General features: G+C 36.1%; 1 protein-coding gene across 1 annotated transcript in view; it reads left to right on the forward strand.

Annotated features, from left to right (window-relative positions):
- b3glcta (beta 3-glucosyltransferase a) overlaps positions 1-25,873 on the forward strand; it is a 116,810-nt gene that overhangs the window by 3,404 nt on the left and 87,533 nt on the right. The window contains exon 2 of the mRNA XM_030151905.1: positions 12,169-12,212. Within this exon, the coding sequence (XP_030007765.1) occupies positions 12,169-12,212 (44 nt within the window). The remainder of the gene's footprint in view (positions 1-12,168; positions 12,213-25,873) is intronic.

Raw genomic sequence — 25,873 nt, forward strand, 5'->3', positions numbered from 1 at the left:
TTCAGGCGAAGAGAATTTGCAATGGAAAGACCTTTTTCCACAACTAGAGTCACATGAACAAAAAATGAAATGGATGTTGACGGATGTTACAACAAGCGAAGAAGAAGAGTTTAAAAGAATGTGGTGTGGTATATGTGGACACACCCGGAAACTGAATCATTTTTGAATTTAGTACGGGATAGAGAAGTAATATTTAATAATAATGAATATATCTGTAATTGAACATGATATTTACTTTCGTCGCCATGTTTATGAAATGACTTCTTGTGTCATCTTGCGATAATAAATAAACAAGTAATCGCATTTGTGATTTAATGGAAAAACCGACATTACGCACTTCTTTTTTTTGGACATCTATCTATCTATCTATCTATCTATCTATCTATCTATCTATCTATCTATCTATCTATCTATCTATCTATCTATCTATCTATCTATCTATCTATCTATCTATCTATCTATCTATCTATCTATCCATCTATCTATCTATCTATCTATCTATCTATCTATCTATCTATCTATCTACAGGGTGTCCCATAAGTCTCCATACATAGGAAAAATAAACGTTTCTTGACATAAACCATTTTTATTTATATAATATGCTCTATATGACTGCCATTTTGTCGGGAACACATTTCAATGTGTGTCCTCCACTGCTGAAGAACTATAAAGAAGAAATATAAAGAAATACATGTTAGAACCATGTATGTATGGAATGTATTATGTCTCCTATGTATGGAGACTTATGGGACACCCTGTATATAAATATTGGTAAAGTTTTGCATAGATGTCCAATGGAAAAGCCACTAATGACAAAACATTTAAGGAATGTTCGACCATTAGATGCAACTACGTTACCCTGTTCAGTTCTTTAATAAATGATAAGTCCATTTGCCAGAGTATTGTTTCATTTGATTACTTTGAAATGAATATATTGCTAATCATTCAACATTAAGGGAATGCATGCTTAATTTTAGTGTCTGTATTTCCATTTTGAAGAACAATGTAAGTTAAAAATATCACATTCTCACTGATTTGTCATTGAATTACAATGAATTCAATTCCACTTCCTGTAATTCCAATTCAAATTCAATTCAATATCCTGTAGGGTGGAGTCAATTCAAATTCATTCATTGAAATGAATTAAATTCAGATTTTGTACAACCCTGTAACAGCATCAAACTAAAAGTAATTTCTAAACCTGTGGAAAACCAAAACTAACTGGAAAGAATGTTAAAGTTTTGCTGCTGGAAGTTTCCCCCAAAGTCAGTAATTCTAGTTCAAAAGCTGCATATTAGCTTTTGGCCAGTATTGGCGTGGACTTCTGCTGATTCTGATAGTTTATGCTAATTAATCAGTCAAACTATTGCTACAAATAGTGCTTTGGATTTTTAAGAGAGGCATTTTTTAGGTATTTTATGGACAGTAGAGTAGCAATGCTGTATAACTGTCACTTGGATTAAAAAAATAAAACTACATAAAAATACTGCCTGGTTCATGCATCAGTTTTCCTAACATATCAGCAAATGACTTCTCAGAGGTTATTAATGCCTTGCCATCCTGATTTTTTTTTTTTTTTTTTTTTGTGGTGGAGCTGAAAAGTTGGAGATTGCCTCTAAAGAAAATCTGTTTGCTTTCCTCATCCAATAGCCTCTGTCTGGGGTTTTATTCTGAAATGACAGTAAACAGGTTTGTGAGATTGATGTGTTTGATGGTGAAAGAGAATGCCGACCGAGGGGGGGGGGGGGGGGTGTCTCATATCTTTGTCTTTTCTCTGACTGTCAGATGTGGTCACAAGTTCTGAGCGGAGGCAGACTGCAGATACGATCAGCCGCTTTGAGTTTCACTCTGCGGGGTGGACGGCCTCAGCTTTTCTGACAAGGTTAGGAGGTCTGGGATTCCAGAAGACCTCCGGGTGCACATGCTTTTGTGGCTCCTCCACTGTGAGAGGTGCCAGTTAAAGTGATTCAGGCACCTGGTAAAGACGCCCTCCAGGGCCTGTGATTTCAAATCCAGGATATGCTGGAGAGATTACCCTAAATCTCTTTAGTGGTTGGAGGATGCTTCAGGTTCCCTATTGGGGGCAGCTTTTCTATTTGAGACTTTTAAGGCTCGTTTATACTCGCTATAGGTATGTCTGTTTCTAATGTTGTCATGCGTCACTGCCTTCATACTTCCACTGTATGATGGAATGAGCATTTCCTTAATCAATCCACCAGAGGGCACCACTCTTAATTACCATACTGGCTGAATACCATGAAGAAGAGCAACGTTTTTGGAGAATTAGATGAAGAAGAAAGTAAAAAATAACAAACATGGTGACAACAGAGGAGGTTTTACTAATGCTGACATTGAGAAAAGTAGTTGTCATGAGTGTGTCGGTAGTTTTTCACTAACTCGCAGTCACTCTTTGGAAAGTTCCGCTATTTATGAGCATTTTTCTGTTCAAATCTCAACACTGCCTCCACTGTTCCCGACGGTACTGCTCCATATTCTCTGTCTAGGTATGGATCTGCAAGCTCTGAGAAAAGGACAGAATTACTGTACGTATGTACGTAGAGGACGGACAGAACCCTCCACCCGTATCCATCTGCGTCTTTAATGTAGAGCATAAATGAGCCCTTATGACAGTGTTCTGAAGAAGGATCTAGCAGGTTAAGCATGAGGGAAAGATGACGTTTTAGTTTAATGAATACACATTAACCCATAAAGAGCCAAGCAATCTACTGATCTAAACTGTTTAATACCTGTTGATCCACTAATTCTACCAATACATGTAAATAATTGGTGTAAAATGCAGTTTGTTGTCTTTTTATGATCATCAGATATGACGCATTTAGATGTTCAGAGGCTCCGTAGTGAACGTGGAAACACCGTCATCTTCTACAACATTGATTCACCAGTAAAAGACATAGGGTTGGATCAATGACAGTGGATGGAGACACTGGGTTTATGTTCAGTTCTTGATAGATTTGACTAAAAACGTCACTTTTTCTTCAGTTTTCTCTATTTCTGATATGATAACCTTTAACTTTAATCTGAGTTTTTATGTATATCTACATGATGGGTGGAATAAATATAGGAAAATACATTGATTTACACTGAAAAACATAAAATACAGAGGATAATATTATAATAAATGATGATAAATTACGGAAGAAAGGTTAAATATAGAGAAAAATTCACTTGGAAAGTGGCATAAAAGTAGCGCTGGGTCTTTATGAGTTCAAACGTTTTTGATAGAAAAACCCTCAACTTTAATCTGAGCTTTTATAAACTTCTCCATGATCAGTAAATTAAATATAGGAAAATACATGATTTTCACCTAAGAATACAAAATACAGAGCATAATATTAGAAAAAAAAGTTGATAAATCACTTAAGAAAGGTTAAAAATAGAAAAACAATTCTTTTGGGAACTGCCACAAAAGTGGCACTGGGTCTTTGTGGGTTAATTTAATTTCAGTTACTCAAAATATTCACATCAAAAGGAATTTCTGTCTCTGTTTGATGTGTTGCTAGTAAAACTCTCAAGGAAATAACATATAAAATAAGCTAACATCAGAATAAGACTCCCAAGCATCTGGGAATGCTCCACACTGAGCAGCAGACACATTAAAAATAACTTTCAATCTTCGCTGTATTAAGAGACTATACTATCAAATAAGGATTTTCTCTCAAATCAGAAGCTTTAATTGAGTTTGGATTGGCCGTTTTGGAGCTTTGATGGTGGTGCTCGAGTTGGAATATTCCGTTAAATTTAATGTGACACAGCAGCAGATGAAACATGTGACTTGTTCATGCTAACAGTCTGCAAAGCACTTTTCAAACATACAACTGGATGCATAATTACAACTGCGCGTGCATCGCAAATAGCCTGCCATCTGTTCCATTTCTTTGTGGAGCTACTTTTATTAGAATAGGGTTTTCTGCTTGTGTTCCCACAAAGTATTGTAATTTTCCTATGAATAAATTTGAGAGAGAAAGATGGGAATTGTTCATTAACATCACAGATTGTTCAACAACAGTAAAACACAAGGATTAAAGCTATTTTTAATAATGTTCGGGGCTTGAAGGTGTAATTTAAAACTTAATAAACAATGATACTTTATGCTGCTAAAACCTCTTTCAGACACACAGAAGTAAACATAGTGGTGAACTAAGAAATGCTGAAAATTTAAATTGAGCCTTGAAGCTGAATTTTGAGAAAAAACAGAGACTAAAAAATCATTAGAAATAAATTAATGGTGTCTTTTTGAAGTAGTGAGACAACACTGTAAAGAAAAGTCTGAATTGTTACTTAAACATTTGCATCAGCTGCACACAATTAGTTGGGACATACACAGCATTAACACTAAGCTAACAGTTAGATCTACCCAACACTTTGGCTGTATTCAGAATATAATACTGTACACTACTCATATGCTGATACTAAGCACTTTATGAGAAACTTAAAAATAGGCAAAATGTACTGTACTGGCCCTCAGTATTCCACTTGAGCTATCTGTATCATATACTGCATCCCACCTTTACATTACATCCATTTTCTGTATCATTTGTCTAATAGTGGGTTACAGTTTCTTCAAAACTACCAAAACAAGTGGTGCCAGGCACACCAAACCCCGCCCCTCGCACGTATTGTAGATTATTTTGGCATCCAGCTGATGTCATCATGTCTATGCGTATGCTAATATCAGTATATCAATTGCCTCTATATATGTGCCAAGTTTGAAGTAAATTGAAACAAAATTGATGTTTTTATAGACATTTGAAATTTCGCCCATCATAAGTAAATGGGGCAGAAAAAATTAAAGGATTGATATTTAGCTTTGTTTTAAATGGAATTATGCATTTAAAAACATTTCCCTGTGGTCTACATAAACTGTAAATGCTATGTTTGGGTCTGAATTCTTCATTAATTCAACTCCACAGGTCCATCTTAAACCCTATTTCTGAGTAATGACACCAGAAAAGTCATTTTGAGCGCTGGCCCTTTAAATGTAAATGAGCCACTTCAGGCCCCGCCCCCTCCAGGTTGTTGGCTGTGCTGCTTTGTCCCGTTTAACCAACAACTGAACATTTTAGGTAATCGACTCACAGTTTGGACATATTATCAGTTTTTACCAAAACCGCTGCTGCTGTCAAACAGTTATGTCGTACTCGGAGAAATGTTCATCAGAAGTCTTGACCTTATATGTGCAAATGTCGTGACGTAACTAGTTATAGATGTAACAAATTAAGCAGGAATTAAAACGGGTTGTAGAAATCCATTTAGTTTTTGCCAAAATTAATATAAAGATAGCTTTGCAGCACCTGGAGGGTTCAAATTCAAATTTTATGAACTATTAAGGTCCAAATACACAAATAAATGAACCAAGGACTAATAAAAGTGGGTTTAGCAAAGTATGACCCCTTTAAAAAAAGTCATAAAAATTCGAACTTTTACCTACTTTTCCCAAAACGTAACCAAATCTATTGTGGGTCACTGGCAATCTATAAACCCAATTTGGTATGAATTCAACCAACAATTTTGCTGCTAGAGTGTTAACAAAGAAACAAACCAAACAGAAGAAAACAATACCCCTTACCTCCCCTTCAGGGGGCGAAGTAACTACAGCTATCAAAACTCCAGACTTCACATTTTAAGTATGGATACTTAGAACAGGAACTTTACGCAAAACAGCTGTGTGCTGTATGTTGGAGCTGAGTTACTACAAGTACAAACACATAAGAGTATAATGTTGTGATTTTTTTTTTATTATTATTATTATCATTTGGGGTCAAATATAGTGTACTCTTGCAACATTGACAGCAACTAATAAGCAGTAAACAACTGACATCTGCAACTAATATGAACAAGCTGATTTATGTCTTATGATTTTCCAGAGATTTGCTTGAAAATCTGTATTATAAACTTCTGTAAACATCTAACAACAGCTGTCAGGTAATTATGTCCATGATAATAAGCCTGGTTGTCTCCTACTCACCATATTTCCATAAATAGTGAAATGTACATCTACAGAAGGTGCTTTAATTTATAGAAGGTTTGTATTAGTGGCACACATTAGTGTCTTATGTTTATGGTTTAATAAGTAGACATGATTGTATTGAGTACAAAAACCTCATATTGATCTGCTAAAAGTACTGTATTTTGCTTTTCTATAAACAGAACACTTTCTGAATTGGTAGAAAATGAAAGCTCTTTAGTATTTTATTGAATAAAATCTAGTAATTGCTTGATGGAACTTTTGTTGCGTAAACATCACCCTCCTGTTGTGCTTGCAAATTTCTACAAATTATGCTTTTGTTGAAAAAGTAAGACACACACCTGCAGTGGCAGAGATTGGACAGTAACAGAACAGAACAACAAAGTGTTTAAAATGGTCAGATTCTAATGTTGAATATATTAAATCAAACTGTCAATCAAGTGGCCATTGTGTTTAATCGTGTGCTTTTCATGACAGAAACTAGAGGATTCTCCATGTTATTTTTGATGTGGCTTATGTGTGAGGACCAGCTTTTATTTGTTCATATTGACCTTGTCTCCGGCTATTATTAGAGATCCATCTTGTAATTTATTCCTGGTTTTTATTTGAGGAAATACAGTATTTAGGACACTAAACAGTGCAGTTTGGAGCTGGCCACCCTATCGGTTCTGATAGATTTTCGGAGCACAGTTGGTCATTACAGCTGCCTGTCATGTGGTTTTTAATCCGAAAGAGGATAACTTCAACATTAATGCATCTGACGAAAGACCCACAATCACCTTGAGAAATGTTTTTTTTTTATTGGACCCAAATATTAGTTTTTAATATGGAGGAAACAGGATTAACTACAGTACGTATACTGCAGCCAACCACCAGGGGGAGATTGAAATGTTTTGACCTCAGTTTTAAGTTTTGTCTGGACATCCTTTTTTTTATACAGTCTTTTCCTTCACTGCATTCACTTTCACATAGGACACACTGCATTATGCATGGCTGTACATGGAAAAAACACATATACTGTAACATACATGTAAATAATTTAGTGTATCGTATGTGATTCTGAACACAGCCTTTCCCTTTGATGACTATGGGCGGCAGTTTGCTCCGGCCATTATGTTAGTATGAGTACATTTCACACTTCAAACATTTGTAAGTGCTATGATGCCAAAGAGAAGAAATGTATTTTCATTATTAATGTTACAAATAACACAGAATTATACCGTAAGACTTAGTTTGTGCATTTCATATTGCATGTAGTTATAAATTAGAGCTGTCAAAATTAACGCATTAACTCAGATTAATCCATTGTCATGATTAATCTGATTTAGTGCTACCACTAATGACTAATTTTCTAACGATTAATTTTTCGACAAATTTTAAGATTAGTCAGCTAATTTAAACGACTAATTGGGGGGGGGGGGGGGGGGTATAAGAGCAGTGGAATGAAACTAAAGACGCTTATAAGACGGGGGGTCTCTCTCTCTCTCTCTCTCTCTCTCTCTCTCTCATTGAGGTACTGCAGGCACCAATGTCGTAATGTTTCCCAGGTGCTGCAGCCAAAAATAAATAGGCGGTCAATAGTAAAATGACTTGTCGCCTAAAAAAATTGCCATTGACTAATTTTCATAGTTGATTACGTTGACTAAGTTGACTGATCTGATTAGAAATGTTAACGCAATTAACCCATGTGCAGTGCAGAATGACTCTGATCGACAGTTTGTCCAAGTAGAGTTATCGTCACGCATGTGTAGGGGTGGGTGATATGGGCAAAAAAAAAAAAAAATCTCAATTATTTTTTAAAATTTCCTGCTAACGATAATCTGATGACATCCTTTAAAATGTGAATGTTTTTGTTTTTTTTAACAAAAAATGCTGTAAAACTACTTGTTTACCAGGTCATCTATAGATAGACACAGTGTTTCAGAACAGCAGCTCTTGTTTGTTTTTTAAGTGCTTCATACATCTTCTGCAAAACAATGGGGGGGGGGGGCACAGTAGTTATATACGTGGGTGCGGTCCATTACTAACCTAACCAATGGTGGGGTTAAACAAAAGTGAAACCTAACATGCTTTCAACGTCCGACTCCTGGCTTCTCCTCCTCTAATATACAGCGGATCTTATATGAAATTTTCACAACTCCTAACCCGTATCCACTGGACCCCCTACACATGAATTTGTCACATTAACCCCCCCTTTACCCCCAGCTTGCACATAACGTTATTTTGGCCGACATCAGTCTTGTCAAAATATTGACTGATTGATTGATTGATATCTTTATTTCGATCATGTAAATGACAATTTAAAAACAGAAATGCAAATAAATGATAATCAAGAGAATGAGAGCAAAACAAAATGGTAATTTAAATAAAGCTGCAACGTCTTAAGCCTCAAAATTTAAACTAGGGAAAAATAAAGTAAACATAATAGCAGTGGTGCCTTCTACAGTTGTGTGCCAGCTTAAATTTAAGTAATATTGTCATGATTTTAATGCTCATCAGGCTATTTCGGTGCAGCTTGCAGTACTTGGTGTCCTGTGCACTGTCTTAAGGTATAATGGGAGCAGTAACCGTGTCCTTATTGTCCCACTATAGGGAAAAATATTTAATCGCTTAATAGCAGAACCCAGAGTCGCAGTAGGATTCACCTTTTCACCGCCTGTACAGTCCAAGTCCAACATTTCCCTGCCTGCAAGTAATATTTCGGTCTATTTGACTTGCTTAAAATTTGTTCCATGCAGGTACTCATTCAAGCTCAAGTGTTGTGAGCTGCAGTCTCCAGGTTTTGAGGGGCCCGGTTTCAGTTTGAATGACCCTCAGCTCGGGCGTGCACACTGGTCCCTGAAGTGGTTTCTAGATGACGGCCCAGGCATTAATATCCACTGTGTCACTATTCAGCACTGTGGGATGGTGGATTTAGCAGTAAATGTCTGAATCTATCACAACTTTACTCTTACAGACAAGTAGGAGTGTGTATTGGCAAGAATCTGGCAATACGATACAAATCACAATACTAGGATCACGATACGATATATCATGACACTGTTAAAAAGGCAATTTTTTTGTTTGTTTGTTTGTTTTTAAGATTATTTCCTGGAAGAATTGAATTACAACAGAAATATGCACAAATACCAAACATTTTTATTTGATCAGAACAGGATCTAATGCTGTATTACAAAATTTTTCTAATTCTCCTAGTTTCCAAAGGAAGTAACATCTGCCTCTCAGACAGTAAAAAGTGCTTTTAGGATGCTTCAAATAACCATTATTTAATAAAGCAGTGTTAAATAATAATTAATAAGATATAAACAATAAAGAAAAACAAAAATGAACCTCCACCATATCTGCATTTGAATAAATACCTAAAAATATCGATACAGTACTTTTTAATATCGATACAGTATTTGTGAAATGAAATATCGCAATATATTGCAGAACTGATATTTTCTAACACCCCTACAGGCAATAGGAAACTGACTTCAGGCTTCGGAAAAAAAAAAGTGTAATGGTATGTATAATTCAGTGATGTTAACATATTTTCCTTTGTTAAATGACAGCCTCGGAGCAGTACATTTTCAGTTTAATCTCATCTCTCTTCTGACTTGCTTTATTTTGCTTTCAACGCTCAGACACGGTGATTGTAGAGCTCTGTTTAAAGCTAAAGACTAATTAGTATTCATGTTAATGTAACACACCTGCATAGCTGCCTTTGTTAATGTGATTTAGTCACTTCAAAAGTACCTGTACGTGGTGTGTCTGCTTTTCTTCACTCCCTCTGTGTCCAATATACTGAATTTGGAAGCTAATCTAGACACAAACAGCTGTCACATTTCTGCAGCATCCTGTTCATTACTGCTGGTTGGCGTATCTGATGTAAATGTATGAATTCATCAGCATTTTAACTTTATTTTTCCTCATTAGGAAAGTGTTTCTCAGCAGAATGTCTCAATGAAAAGATTTTTAATTATACACCTGGCTACCTATATACATATTTTCTTTGTTGTCTTTAAATTCTGCTGAGATGCCCACAGTCGTACCCAGCAGATTCCCCTCCTATTGTTGTGTGGACAATGTTTCTTGGCTAATTGCGTCGAATGTCTGCTTTTATTACAATGACAATGTAAACTGAGTAGATTGTTGAAAAGCATTCAACTAAAACCATTCATCGTGTCGAGTGATTTTCAGAGTTTTTAAAATCAAAGCTTGCAAAATCCCCCCCGGTGCAGTTCAATTGAAAACATGGTCGGAAACAACAGAGTTGATTATGCGGGTTCAGGAGGCGGTGAGATGGAGGTGCTCCCATCAGCACTCCTGACATTACGGAGGGAGTTTAGTTAGTCCCCGTCTCCCTCTATGTGACTCTGCCTCTCCATCTCTAGGGTGAGCCTCGAAAAGGAGGGTATGAGCAGATGTACTGTAGCAGGATGCATTTTGAAGTTGAATGCACTCCTGTAGGAAGCCTCGTTTCACACCAAATGTTGCATTTTTAATACTGACTGTAACTGGGATGCCAGATGACAATGTAGTCATTCTCCTCGCTCTGCAGTGCTAGTGATTTCCTCGACGCAGACCATGAACTTCACGTGCCAATTTGGATTCATGGACATTAGATAACGACGTTCGTAGCTCCAGTTTGGTTTTAGCTAGCTTCTTATCGCTGTTAAATAGAGAAAAAAAAAAAAAAAAAAGACAGAGTAATAACTAAACAACTTTCAGTGTGTAATTATATTTCCCACAATGCACAATAAATTATCTTTAGTTGCTCTTTTATCACCAAGCACAGGCTTTTCTTTTTATCCCTCGAGAAATACGCTCGACTGTAACGCTCTGAGGTTCGGTTGATAAGGCGTATTTGTCATAACTTTACAATAAAACACAGAAAAAATGTTGAAACTCCTGATTTGATGACGTGCAAAAAAGTCCGAAATGTGTTTTTTTTCTGAAGCGATTCTGTTTAATCTATATGGAACCCCGACACGCTTTTGTATAATCTCTCCATCTGGCCTCATACTTACTCTGACTAAAAGCATATTCTGAGTCATCTTATATGAAGACAACAGCTTTTATTTCGGACTGCAGAGCACAGTTTGTCTTTACTCAACAACAACAACAACAACAAGAAAAAAAAAAGAATGCGAAAGAGTATCAATGTTCCAAATTGAAAACCCAAATCTGTAGAAGGTGCAATGATGTTGTTTTGTGTCCTATTTTTTTTTTTTTTTTTTCCTCCCCTGAAAGAAACAAAATCATGTTCCTGTGACTTTGATGGCAGATTTGGCCTGTGTGAAAACTGGCTCGCATCCATTGTTGCTGTTTTTGATGCTTTCATGGCTAAAATAATTAGTTTCATTACATTGTTGGTTTGTTCTGAGCTGCTGGCTTCACTCCAGGCTTTACATAGAGAAGTGTTTTTGAACTCAGCTGTGTGAATAATTTAAGGAGAGAATTTTCTTGCACTAGATGAAATTAATATATGTCTAAATTACGTCGGATTCGGTCCTAAAAGCAAAGTCAAGAAGTTTTTGTCTATATTATGAAATTTATATGACTGTACTGGTGTGTGTGGGTTTTGTTTTTTTTTTATTATTATTATTTTTTATAGAAATGTGTGTGGACTCCATTTTTCTGAATACAACGGCTGGCTTGTTCCTAGAAAACACACCCCAAGGTTTTCTCCAGCACTCTCTCAATTTTCCTCTAATGACTGCAGCAGTGATTCAGTAGCAAACTTTAACTCTTTCACAGTTGTATCACCTAATTAAAGTCAGATTTAAAGCTGACTGATGTTGTGTGTGTGTGTAGCCGGCCTGATTTAATATAAAGTGCTGTATAAATTAATTCTTCGTGGCACTGGTGTTTTGATGTATTGATCTGAAATCCTGGGAATCTTTCTGTGAAGATTTTCTTGTCTCTCAATCGATGGGAATGTAATTGGTGAGAAGCTCTCTGGGCTCTAATTACAAACTCGGATAGATTAATACGCTCCCAGAAATGCAGCACCAAGGTATCAGAGGGATTTTATTTTAATTGCAAATATTTTTATTTATCAAGAATAATCGCTTCAGTTAGATTTTTTTTTTTTTTTAGTCCTGTTTGCCAATGTGAATGTTCAGAGATATTACTTTCCCCAATGAAAATTTGTTTGTTTCATTATCTAATGTTGTGTTTTCTTTTAATTTTTGCAGTTCAGATTGACTTCGCTGCCGGGAGTTCGGAGAAAGGCTCACAGGTAAGAACGGCACAAAAATCTGGTGCTAGTTTCCTGATAATTACTGTTAATCATTCCTTTCCTGGTTTCCTCACCTCTATTAAAACTGTAATTGCCTGCCCAAAGGAAATAAATGACCGCGTGTGTTGTTTTTTTTTTTTCGTTTCTTGTTTTGCTGTTTTGTTGCTTTTAATGAATTGATCATAGGTCTCCTGATCCAAAATCTCATTTGTTTTCCAATCCCAATCCGTCTTCCTTTTTCTCAAGAGCAAGATGATTTTCTCGCAGTTGCATTTTCCAAGTCTGCAGTCGTGGCTCAATAAATAATTAACATGTTCAGTCGCTCTACTTCTTATTGGTGTGAGATGTTGACAGTAAGCCTCCTGGCAGAGGTGCTTAGTATCACAGAAATGGGAAATTACTGTCTTGCTTTTTACTGATGTCAACTACTTTTTTCTTCCCTGCTAAGGAAGTTTTCTGTTTGGATTATAATTTATCTCGCATTGTTGCAAATTATGCTAGACTGGAAATGTCACCGGCTAGTACTGGTCTGTTACATTTCATCCATGAGACACACATTGCCCTTTATATGTGAGAAGTTTGCTTATGTCTTTTTCTTGCTCTGTAAATGACAGAATTATCAGTGAACCGCAAATGAAAGGATAACTTTAACCCTAACCATGATATGTGCCTTCTAGTGCTTTTCAGTGCTCTCCTCTAGGTGGTTGCTTAGTTACCCAGAGATCACAGTCCTAGTGCTTCAGACTCCCATCATGCATGTGTTTCAGAAGCTTTTACAGTTGAAGATTTCCTTTTCAAATTGGGTTTCTCCATTATCACCGCTATTACTACTACACAGTAAAAAATGCAGTGTCAATATTTCAGAGTCAAGCTATTTTAACCTAGAGTATTTATTAGAGCTGAAACGATTAATCGACTCAAAGTGATCCAAAAAAAATCATTCAAACACAATTCTCCTGAATCAAAAGCCTTGTTTCCTTCATTTCTTTGCTGTTGTGTTTCACACGGACGCGTATTGTGATGCACAAAGAAGCCTCACTTCAGGAAAACTGCAATGGAATATTTCCCTTCAATCAATTCGAGTCGATTAATCGAATCGTGAATTTTTGCATTCGCTTCAAGCACCTTATTGATTAATTGTTTCAACTTTAGTATTTACAGCTCAATGGAGAGCAAACCAGTTCTAACAGTAGAGTCAAAAGTCAGTGTAAAGTGTAGATTTGATGTGTAGATGATGATTAGTGCCAGTCTGCTGCATTGCATTGTGGGTACTGGACATTGTACTCATTGTGTTCTATTGTTTATGTGCGGAGGTTCAAGGTTTATTTAGGTTAATATGTCTGTTTTGAAACATTTATTGGCCTTTTTATGTTTTTTTTTTTTTTTTTTTTTTTTAATGTGACACCATTAGTCAAACCTGTAGGCAGAAAAATGCCTTAGCTGATTGTGGCTGTGAAGCTGTAAGTGTATTTCAAGTAGAGAGGACTTAATCTCTTTCAAAGGAAAAGCATGTCCTAGGGTGATTGAAACCCTTAGAGCAACCTTATGGGCCCAATCCCAATTCACCCCTTAACCCTCCCCTTTACCCCTACCCCTTGGCCCTTGCACTTGGCACTACCCCTTGAAATGGAGCTGCCAGGGTTAGGGGTTGAAACTAGTGATGGGACTTTTGGCTCTTTGAAGGGAGCTGTTCAATCAGGAGCCGTTCACTGAAAAGAGCCGTTCAAAAGACTGGCTCTTTTATGTTTTTTGCATTCTTTGGAAACACTGACGTTTTAATGACTAAATAGGCTACATGTGATGATTAACATTACATTTTAAAGGTGTTTAATTGGTGCGGCAGTAAATATTATCATACCATAAAAAAGAATAGTTAGTTAAAATGTGTGGGCTAAATACATGACATGAGAGGTGACATTAAGCAAATGCTGGAATTTGACCAAAAACATCACGGTACATGATGTGGACTAGTCTGAAGCCTAAAAATGAAGAAGAAAATACAACATTTTCTTATGAAATAACATGTTATTCTTCTCAAAACAAGAACAACAAATGTGTGTAAACATACGGAAAAAATTGCACAAAACACAACAGTGATTAATCCCTGCAATTACTTAAATACCTGAACTATAGTGCAGTTCTCAGAACAAGAACAGTATGTTGGTAAATTGACAGGCAATCGGACACTCCCTCCTTAAAAAAACAAAAAACTCGGTTCCCATCATTCATGTCAAAGAGCCGTTCAAAAGATTCGATTTGTTTGTGAACGTCACATCACTAGTTGAAACATTCCCCTATGAAATGGGTCAACCCTTCGCGACCTGTTACATCATTGATGCCGCTAGTAACAGATACGACAGCTTTGTTTCTGAAAGAATTCCTCATTGTCTCTGTTGCTCTATTTTTTTTGTGTCTATCAACTATAAACCACAGAAATACGATCTATAACACATTGAAACGGCATTAAACGGTTGATCAAATGATTAAGTTGTTTACGAAGAAAATACGTACATTTGTGTGTTTCTTTCATCACACTGCTGCACTTTTTAGCTGTGGTTACCTCCATTTTGCCAATGATTCGAACAGAATTATGGGAAATTTCTCCTACTCCTCTGTTTGTAGTGTGGTCCTGAAAAATCTCCGTTTAGAGGGTTTTCAGCCCTCCACCTTAGCCCTTTACCTCCGTCTAAATGAGAATGGGGACAATACCACCCCTTCACATGTACACGCAAAATGGAGGGGTAGGGGTAAGGGGGAGGGGCCAAGGTGTGAATTGGGATTCAGCCTTGCTCTTTATGACCACCACCTTGGGGACCCCTGCCATTCTTTGTTGTTTCATTAGTTGTGCAGAGTGCAAATTCATCAAGAAAATAACACTGCAGAAAAATAGCTTTTAAAACATTATAATTATCTTTTAACTACATTTGGAGTAAAAGTAGCTCTATAAAGTGTAATCAGATTACTCTTAACAGTGTGAAAATACCACAATGTTAAATATTTTTCACATTTATTTGTTAATTTTGACACTGAATTGAGTAGATTAACTGTGAAAATTTGATACTGACCATTGAGTAAATTTTACTCTAATTTTGAATGGGACCAAATGTTATCTGAAACAGACTTAAATTCAACTAAGAGTTAAATCTGTTTTTTACTGTGTGCTATGTGGTGCATTCATGTGTGCGCTTCAGTTCCAGTTAAAGCTGAATCCAAACTCATCAGAGTAATATTTGTCATATAATTTTCTCCACATCCAGCCCTAATGTAAAACGTAGAAACCAGGTTGTTGCCCCCCTTTTGTATCTCCTGAGCTCAAGAGCAGCATTAACAAATTAGAGAGGAATACAAATTTTTAGGTCATGGATGCGCTCTGGTTTAGTTATGAAAAGTCATGGAATTTGAGCGGAGCCATCGCAGGAGTCTGTTAAATTGCTGATTAAATTAGTATACTCTTGAGTTATTTATTTTTTCAGAAGTAAACCTGTCTAGGAATTAAGCAATCCGCTACTGCACATTACACCGATAGATTGGACTACTAGCGTTATGCTGGGGATTGCTTTGTCCCCGTGAATAGGGATAATTTAAATGAGCTCTCTAAGCTTTTGTAGTCGGAACAATCGATCTCAACAATCATATTTTCCTCTTGTGACTTTTGTTTGGAGGAACACACAGACAGCTGTAACAAATAATCCCTCAGAGTACGACTAGGGGAGGCAGTTTAGAGGAACATTTTATTTTTACTCCCATATTTTTAATACTTTATTTACATATACCATATATTTGTAATACCCCATAAAAGCAATGACGATTTTCAGGTAATAAATAATGTTTCTATGGCTGTGTTCGTTGAGCCTTAACTGCACAAAAGACACGTTCAGATTGTTTCCTTCAGCAAAAATACACATATGCAGTGTGGAAAATACTTCTCTCCAAGTAACAGTAGGGAAGAAACTTTTCATTCAAGTAAAAGCATGTATTATTCTGTCAGTCTTTTATTTTATACTTAATGTTTGAATCATTTCATGTTTGTATTCATGCTTTTATTACATTGTACTGCTGCACATGTTCAAGGTTTTAGTTCATTTGAAGTACTTCATAGTATCTGAGTGAGTGACTCAGTGCAGTTATGATCAATCTCAATCTAGAGTGATGTAAAGGCCTCATGAATTGTAAACTGACCGTTGACACTGAGGTTACACGTAGATGCATATGAAAGTGTCTGATTTGTGCTGTTCACAGTGATGGAAAAAAAAAAAAAAGAAAAAGAAAAACTCAACCCCATTCTCACTCCAAAGTCGTCATATACTGATGAAACACAATGTAGGTGTCATTTTTTGAGGTGTAGTATAGTCTTGACATCTAGATGATGCCGTGGTTATGGTTAAATTAGGCTTAAAAACAACAGGATTAGATCGGTTAGATATTAGAATATTAAACTGCGAACTGCAGGGGGTAGTCACATTCCAGAACAAATAAGACCACCAATAAATCAACGCTACGTACCCACAGACTGTATCAGTCACTCAATAAAGTGTAAAACTCGTTAATTACGCACTTATAGAAGAATATATAAAATAAGATATTGTTTGTTGCTCATTTGTAGTTAATTAATTAACACCGACTATCATGATTAGGAAATATTATCACATTTATTATTAATAATTGTATTTGTAGTAAATATTTAAAGTGCATATAAATAAAGTTTATATTAAAAAAGATTGATTATGCAAATTTGATTGTGTGTGAGGCGACTAAAAAAGTGTTTGGTGAATGGTTTGCATGGATGTTTTGTGTTGTAAATGTGGAAAAAAAAAAAGTGTGTTAACAAAGCAAAGGAGGCAGGATCAGTTTAATTATTAGTTTCTAATAAGGGAGTGGAGTCTATAAATTATACTTCTTCTCAAGAAAATTTTGCTTGTCTGTGTTGTACTATTCTTTGTTATCTGCTGATTTTATGTGCTTGAAATAAAACTAACATCTGTATTATGATATCATCAAACTACAATGGATAGCTGCTTATTTTGACAGCTGGTTAAAATAAAAGTGTCTTATAATCTTCATGTGCTGGATCAGCTGATAGTTTACATTATAGCTCTGTTAGCTTAGCTCTGGTTTTAGACAGAAAACAGACACAGTTGCTTTTCCATTGGACATCCGTGGAAAACTTTACTGGTATTTACTAAATGTCAAAAAAACCAGAAGTGCGTAATGTCGGTTTTTCCATTAAATCACAAATGCGACGATTTGTTTATTTATTATCTCAAGATGACACAAGAAGTCATTCCATAAACATGGCAACAAACATAAATACTGTGTTGCTTTACAGATATATTCAATATTATCATATATTACCCCTTTATCCCGTACCAAATTAAAAAAGATTCGGTTTCCTGGTGTGTCCACACATACTGCGCCATGTTTCTTTTAAAATTCTTCTTTTTTGCTTGTTGTAACGTCCGTCAACATCCGTTTTTTTAATTCGCATGACTCTAGTTGCAGAAAAAGGTCTTTCCATTGCAGTTTTGCGTGACATACTATTTGTGCTACGAAAACCTCATGCCAGCGCAAAAATGAGCATTTTGCCAAAATGATTGTTTTTCCATTAGGTAATTTTTATGCGCAAGTTATATTTGCGCAATTTGAGGGTCAATGGAAAAACAACTATTGCCTCTTTCTTTGACTCTAAAAGTTGTTTCTTAATGGTTCTCATCCTATCTGGTCACTTTGTGATGCTTGAAAGGCCCTGTGGTGTTTTTCTCAGTATGGGAGACTGGCAGAGTGACTCACTACTCCCTCTAGTGGCCACAGAAATCCCCTGGGCTATCAGCGTTAATAATCTTTATATCTTTCTAAATCATTTGAATCCATATGGAATTTAATAATCAGAAAAAAATTCAATAAAGTAACTGCTGACATCTTAAACATACAGATGTTTTCTCAGTATGTCCTTATCCCTTTCACCAGCTCCACCTGACAGATAAATCTCTACCCGTATCTGGTCATATGAAGTAATCTTCCAGGTTGTGATTCACAACACTTGTCCTCTGTCTCATACCAATTTCTGACACATGAGGATTTACAGGGACCTCTACCTAATCCCTGAGAATCCCTGGATGTTAAAAATGTGTGCCAAGGGGCCATGACCACGCAGCAGTATGTGACGAATTGGAAGTGAAAACAGGATCAAGGCACATATGAGAAAGAAGAGATTAACTTTGGTCCACTTCAACTGTCTGTCTGAAGTAGCCTACTTGATCATGTAATAAGATAATGTTAAATTTAGATGCAAAATCCTGCAACGCTGATCTGCAAACCGTGCATGGCACTGCTGTTTATTAGCTGGCCTCATAACCACCTTATTCCGCTGCCCAGATTTTATTGTGACCGACACGTGATTATTTTCTCTGGGTGGAATACAATGAAATGTGCAACCTCCCGTTATCATTGAGTAAATGATATTGTAAACGTAATGCGATGTTCAGATGACTCCTTTATTTCAGTTGGCCGCCGAGTAAGGTTACATTAATGAATCTGTGATGTTATGATATGCATGGCTGGTTATTTCGAGTCACTGTTAGGAGGACAATAAACAGAAAAAAAATCTCCAGCAGTTTCTTTCTTTCTTTCTTTCTTTCTTTCTTTCTTTCTTTCTTTCTTTCTTTCTTTCTTTCTTTCTTTCTTTCTTTTTATTTTATTTTTTTTAATTTATCTATTTTTTAAATTTATCTATTATCTATCTATTTTTTTTAAATGTATTTACCTCCAGCAGTTTCTAAAGCAGGTCTGGTCCTTGAGAGCCACTATCCTGCATGTTTTAGATGTGTCCCTCTTCCAACACACCTGAAATGAAACACCTCAAATGATAAGCCTATCATCAAGCTCTGCAGAAGCCTGATAACAACTGTCAGGTGTGTTGGAACAGGGAAGCACCTAAAACATGCAGGATAATGGCTCTCGAGGACTAGGGTTAGTGACCCCTGTTCTAAAGGGAAAAGGGAAGGGAAAATACAATTGTGTGAAATCTACAGTGTGTATTCAGAATAGGGATGGACTGATGCATAGTTCAGATATCAGTATCAGATGATATTTACTGATATCGGTGTATGAGACGTCTTTTCACCAATGGTAGAAATTAAAGGCGGATTTATCAAGCTTTATCAAGAGTTTTTATGTGTTTGATTGTTTGTTTTAAATGAGCATAACTGAATCTGTGTTCATCTGCATAAAGTGATTATGGGTGAAATACTTTAAAGCAGCAAAACTTTTTATATTTGTGATGAAGATTTCTTTTTAAAGGGGGATATCTAACAAGAAAACAAAATAGACAAAGAGAAAGTAGCATTTACATTGGCTATCATCCACAATATCATTTAAAATATTAGCATTGGTACAGGTATCGGCCAGGAATTTTGCAATCGGTTCATCCCTTTTATAGAATAATCCCGTGTTGCTACTGTATATGATGGATAATTCAGAAGTAATTTAAGGTCAAGGTCAAGGTTACTTTATTTATACCCGTAGGTAGATTTGTTTTGCAGTCTAGGTGATTGCGTTGACATTACAACAGCACATACATTGAACATGCAAGACAGGCACTTGATCACGCTTACAGACAGGACAAAAAGACTGGACAAAAAGTGCTCAGTATTGCACCATTCATCGGTATAGCAGCATGGATAAGTAAAAGAATAAAATAAATAAGATCAAATAAATAAAAACAAGATGCAATAAAAACCAGAAAAGATAAAAACAATCTGGGATAAAAACCAGGATAAGAACATAAAATTAAAAAATTGAAAAATTAAAAAAATTTAACCCATAAAGACCCAAACATCCCATAACCTACCAAAAGCATCTACTGATCTAAACTGTTTAATACTTGTAGATCCATTAATACTATCAATACATGTAAATAATTGGTGTAAAATACAGTTTGTCATCTTTTCATGGTCATCAGGTATGACCCATTTGGACGTTCAGAGGCTCTGTAGTTACCGTGGAAACACTGTCATCTTCTGCAGCATTGACTCACCAGTAAAACCCATGGAGTTGGATCAATGACAGTGGATGGAAATGCTTGGTTTATGTTCAGTTAACGATGTATTTGAATGAAAAAGTAATTTTTTCTGCAGTTTTCTCTGCTTTTGATATAATAACCCTCAACTTTAATCATAGCTTTTATGAACATCTTCATGATCAGTGAATTAAATACAGGAAAGTACCTGATTTTTATGGATTAAAATGATAAATACAGAGGATGGTATTATAAATAAGTGGTGATAAATCACTTAAGAAAGGTTAGATATAGAGAAAATTTTATTTGAGAACTAACATAAAATGGCTTATTTTATGATCACCGCATATTTTCAGGCATTACCTTTTTGTTTCGCATGCATGTGTGTAACGTGGGTGTGGAGTATGAACGGAATAATTTATTCTTTATTATTTATTGTTCTTCCCTCCTGTTTTTGACCTTGTGCTTTAAAATTTCGTGTATTTGTTTGCAATGACAATAAAAGGAATCTAATTTTATCTAATCTAAAAGTCGCACTGGGTCTTTATGGGTTAAATGAGACAATTTTTACCCCTCCGCCAAAAATGGCTGAAGGGGTATTGTAATTATTTTGTCGTCTGTCTGTCTGTCTGTCCATTCAATGACATAATCGCATTATCTGAAGAATGAGTCGTGATCTCTGCACCAAATTTATACTGTGGATGCATCTTGGCATGGAGCAGAAGCCTGTTGAAAATATATGACCGTGACCTACTTTTTCAAGGTCACATGGACTTGTGCATGTATAATATCTGAGCACTTTCAAATATAAATATGTAGGTAATAACTTTTACACAAAGACAATCTAATCTAAATTATAGGGCAATAACTTTCAACAGAATCTTACACTATATTTGTTTGAGGGGTATTAAAAGTGTGCAGCACGTTATGTTTCAGACGTTGTTCCTCTCTCTAATCCTGCAATTGACTCTCAACCGTTTATAACCCTGACAAAAATCTGAGTTTTTTTCCTATTCTGTTTACTTTTCACACGGCTAAATAAGACAAGGTGCTTTATTTTATCACATTAACTCTGTTCCATTGTCTGACTGAGTTTCCCTCTCGATGCCCGTGTTCTCTGTGTCGTCTTTGCTCAGTGATGCAATTATGAAAGTACTTCATTCCTTTCTTATGAAGATTTGATCAATTTGCCCTCGATATTATTGGGGTCTTGCTTATTTCTTTGCATTTCCGTGCACTGAAAAATGATTCACTCAGTTGTGTGTGTGTTCCTGCTGTCATTGTAGAGAAGCAGTGACCATTAACAGAACTCCAGCTAATATACTGTATGCCTAATTAGATTCAGTTTTCCCCGAAGAGGCAGATCTCTGATGTTTTGTGCAGTGTATAAAAGTCCAGAATGCTTAGAAGCCTGCCAGACACTCACTTAATATTATAACATATAGTATTTGTCGAAATTATGTCTTTTTATGAGTTAAGTCTTCATTTATTTCCCCAAATTGAAAACAAAATCACATTATAGCAGTAAGAAAGAAAGAATCCACTTAGTTTACCCTAAACATCATATTACAGAAATGTTACTGCAGACTTGTTTATCGTGCTTTGGTATGAGAAGCAGCAGTTTCATTTAAGATAATGATGATTTTAGTTGGCAATAGACCACCTGGCTCCATAGACCACGATGAAGGAACCACTTAGAAATGCATTGTTTTGCTACTATAATTAGAGATAGTGCCTTCGCTGTGTGTTATTATCATTATTAGTGCAGTCAAGCAATTAAAATATGTATCTGATTAATTACACGCTTTGGGATTAATTAATGTAAATCAGTTGTCATATCAATATTTGCTGTGACAAGAATGTACAAGTAATTCATACAGGAGCCAAATACAATTTTTGCAACAGAGTATACTGATTGTTTTTCTCACTAAATTATTATATTTAGTAAGATTTCTACTCAACCCTGAACTTAGTGCATATGGTGTATTGCATTTGGTCAAGGTCTACTGCTCATAATTGGTGTTTTTTCTGTTATTTGTTACATGTGTAGGACTTTGCATGCATGTCAATCCAGGGTCACTTCTGCGGCATTGAAGAGCAGAGTATTAGAATTCTATATATCCCTTTGTTGGCTTTTTCAGTTTACATGTTGGAATACATGATTATATTTTTACGAGGTAAATGTGGATTCATAAAGCGATTTTTTTGCCTTTTCTTTACAAGGATTGAACAGTAAGAAGCATATGTTGGCGTAAATGGCGTGCTCTAGTTCCAGTTTGTGTCCTGTATTTAGATGGAAATGGGTTTTGGTAGATGAGTGAAGGTCAACATCTCCTTCATATAACGCTTGTAAGCCCTCCATTAACTCCATGTCCTTCACCACAGAGACTGGCCAACAGTCCATTAAAATCTGTTTAGTGATGGAGGCGGTTCATCAGTCCTAGGTAGGTTTGCTCTCTTTGCGTCTGAACACCTGTTCGAGTGTGGCTGGAGGTGGCTGAGTCCTCTCTGTAATATTATCACAGAGGGCTGTTCTAGGTCTCACCTCCTCTCACTCATCCGCTGCTGAGTGCTTTGTGTAGAGGTGATATTTCAGGCTTGGCTGCTGTGAGTACTCCTCACTGCAGAAACTACACAGAACAATGTTCCATTTGGGTATTTTACATTCACTGGGCCATGATTTGGTATTGCTTCCATCATGTCCACAATCCTACTGTGGACAGAACATGTTCAATGACGTATGGAACTAGCGCATTGACCCATAGGAGTCCACGTGTTCTAGAAGCAGTAGAGTTTTTTTTTTATTTTTTTTAATTTTTACCTCTGCCAAGGAGGTTATGTTTTTGCCAGGGTTTGTTTGTCTGTTTGTTTGTTTGTTTGTTTGTCTGTCCGTTAGTGTGCAACATAACTCAAAAAGTTATGGACAGATTTGGATGAAATTTTCAGGGTTTGTTGGAAATGGGATAAGAAAGAAATGATTAAATTTTGGTGGTGATTGGGGGTGGGGGGGCCCACGGGGGGGGCCACTGATCAGCCTTGGCGGAGGTCTGCGCTCTCCGAGTGCTTCTAGTTTTTATTAGTGATAGTTAACAAGAAAAACAACAACAACACATAAACAAAGGGAAAATCAAACAAATAAACAAACCAAAAACAACAACGACAGAGTATTGACAAACAACAACGACAACATCATATTACAATGAAAAGATCATAAATGTAAAGAGCAACTAAACAATATAGCTTGGTTAGGGGCAATAGGGAAAAGGGGAAGAGGGGTGTGTGAATGAAAGTGAGAAGGGGGGGGATAATAATTGTTGTAATAATACAAAAATATATAATAATAATATCAGTAGCCTAATTTGCTAGTATTATTGTGGCGGTGGAGGCAGTCACACTACAACGAGTTAAATAATTTAATATTTGTAATAATGTATTTGTATCAGTTACTATCTGTTTTGAGTTTATATGAATCAATTTAAATTAATATGGCTATGGGTGGTGGTAGGTGGAGCCCAGCACGCAGAGCCCGAGGAGGGGAGGACACCATCAACCCCCCCACACAACCTCCAGCACCCCCAGCGACACAGTCACAGCCAAAGGACGAGACCAGCCATGGCCAGTTAAAGCATATCTCCACTCCCCCCTTTTCTTTTGTTTTTGTTTGGGTTTTTTGGGGTTTTTTTTTGGGTTTTTTTGTTGTTGAATATAGACCTAGTCCACTCCACAGTTGGACCACTCTCAGACCATTTAGAAGCAGTAGAATTGATAAAATGCAGAGCTGAGCTAAACTTACTGGTGTAACACAAAGATTAGGACAAAATATGATGGCCCTCATTTTGTTTTGTATTGACATCGACGTGGACCAGAGACTTTTAAACGGTTTGTGAATGTTACTATTCCTGGTAGAATGAATGAATGAAGACTAGAGCTGCATGATTTAAGCAAAAAAAAAAGGTTATATTGTGATTACTGTGGGCAATATTGCAAACTCAGTTTAACTGTACTTGCTTAGTTATCAAGGAAAGTCCACAAGATGAAAGAAGGAATGGATGGAGGGAAGGAAGGAATTCAAAATACTATTTTTAATGTCTAATTAATTAGATCACTTTGATCCTTGTAAATGTAGACCTTGAAATTGAAACTTTTTTTTATGACTTGCATTTTTTATTACTTTTTTTCCAAACATATCACATCATCACACATCAAATACTAACATAAGAGCATTGGTAAATTACCCACCCGTAACCAGAAGGGGTCTTCATAATGATATAATGGCTTTTTATCCCACACACATCAACTTTGAGTATCCATGTATATAGTGTATACATACACCATAAAAATATCTACACAGAGTTGTCTAATCATAATATACACACATGCAAACATAAGGTATGTGATCACTGGAAATTGAAACTTTTTAAAATTATATGCCTAAAAAGTCTTGATTGTCCTAAATTAAGGACTTAATTATCCTTAAAATGAATGATAATGATTAATTCTGCAAGGATCTTAAACATAGACATAACACACTGATATCACTATATTTACTGTGGAAATCTTTGTAGAGAATTTGTCAAATGTATAATTAGTATTATTTTATCATAATGGAGATGAGAATGAGTGGAGCCTCCAACAATCCTTCATGGGTGGAGGGTTTCAGGTATGAGATTCAGCAGCAGCAGCAGGAACTGGACTATCTAACATAGTTAAGACTAGTTCAAGGAAAAATGGATAACTATGAGGCCCATCGTACTGTTATTTATGTCAAACTAAGGTCTTAAATTTGACCACAGATGCCTTTAAAAATGTCTCAAAAAGTCTTAAGTTCTGCTTCCTACCTACAGATATCTTGTATATAGTGGGACAAGTCAAAACTAAAGCTACGACTTCAGTTCAATTAGTTGTATAGCCCTGATGCACATAATTATCACAATTTTGTAAAAAATTACTACAGTTTTCTGAACCAATTTCAATATGGTGAAATGCCTAGGGTCAATTCAGTGTTTTTGTTTTTTTACATTAGTTGCTAGAAATTACCATGTTATTTTGACATCTCTTATTGTTGTGTCATTTAAAACTACATAGACTGACGTTCTGTCCACACTAATACAGATTTTTTTTCTGAGCAGGTATTTTCCCTTCCTGTTTTGGGAAAACTAAGCACTCTGTCCACATGACCTTTGCTTTAGATAATATCCATGTACACACTAAAATGATAACAAACCAGTACCAACGCTCAGCCAAATATAGTCTCTGTCAGACTTTAAACTGTGGACACTGTGAATAATTTTGACAACAGATGCAGAGGCTGTAATCTGGCATGAATCTGAACAGCAACACAGTTACAAACAGACTGAAAAGTTAACTTATAAGTGTTGGTTTGGAGTGTTAACATGTATTCTTCAATGAAAATGTAAATTTCACCACAACACAAGCGCATGTCCGTCTCTTTAATGTGCCTGTGCTGACCTCCATTTCCTGATGATAATATACCGACTTATACACCTATAGGATCTGTATTGGATATTTCAACTGTATGTTTATTACACAAAACAGACATTTACAAATTGAAGTATAACGTCATGGTTTTCTCATGGTTTTCTCTGTTGCACAAACAACAAATATTCCAGAATTACCTTGCAGCATA

The sequence above is a fragment of the Sphaeramia orbicularis genome, chromosome 13 (assembly GCF_902148855.1).
Source record: "Sphaeramia orbicularis chromosome 13, fSphaOr1.1, whole genome shotgun sequence".
NCBI classification, from domain to species: domain Eukaryota; kingdom Metazoa; phylum Chordata; class Actinopteri; order Kurtiformes; family Apogonidae; genus Sphaeramia; species Sphaeramia orbicularis.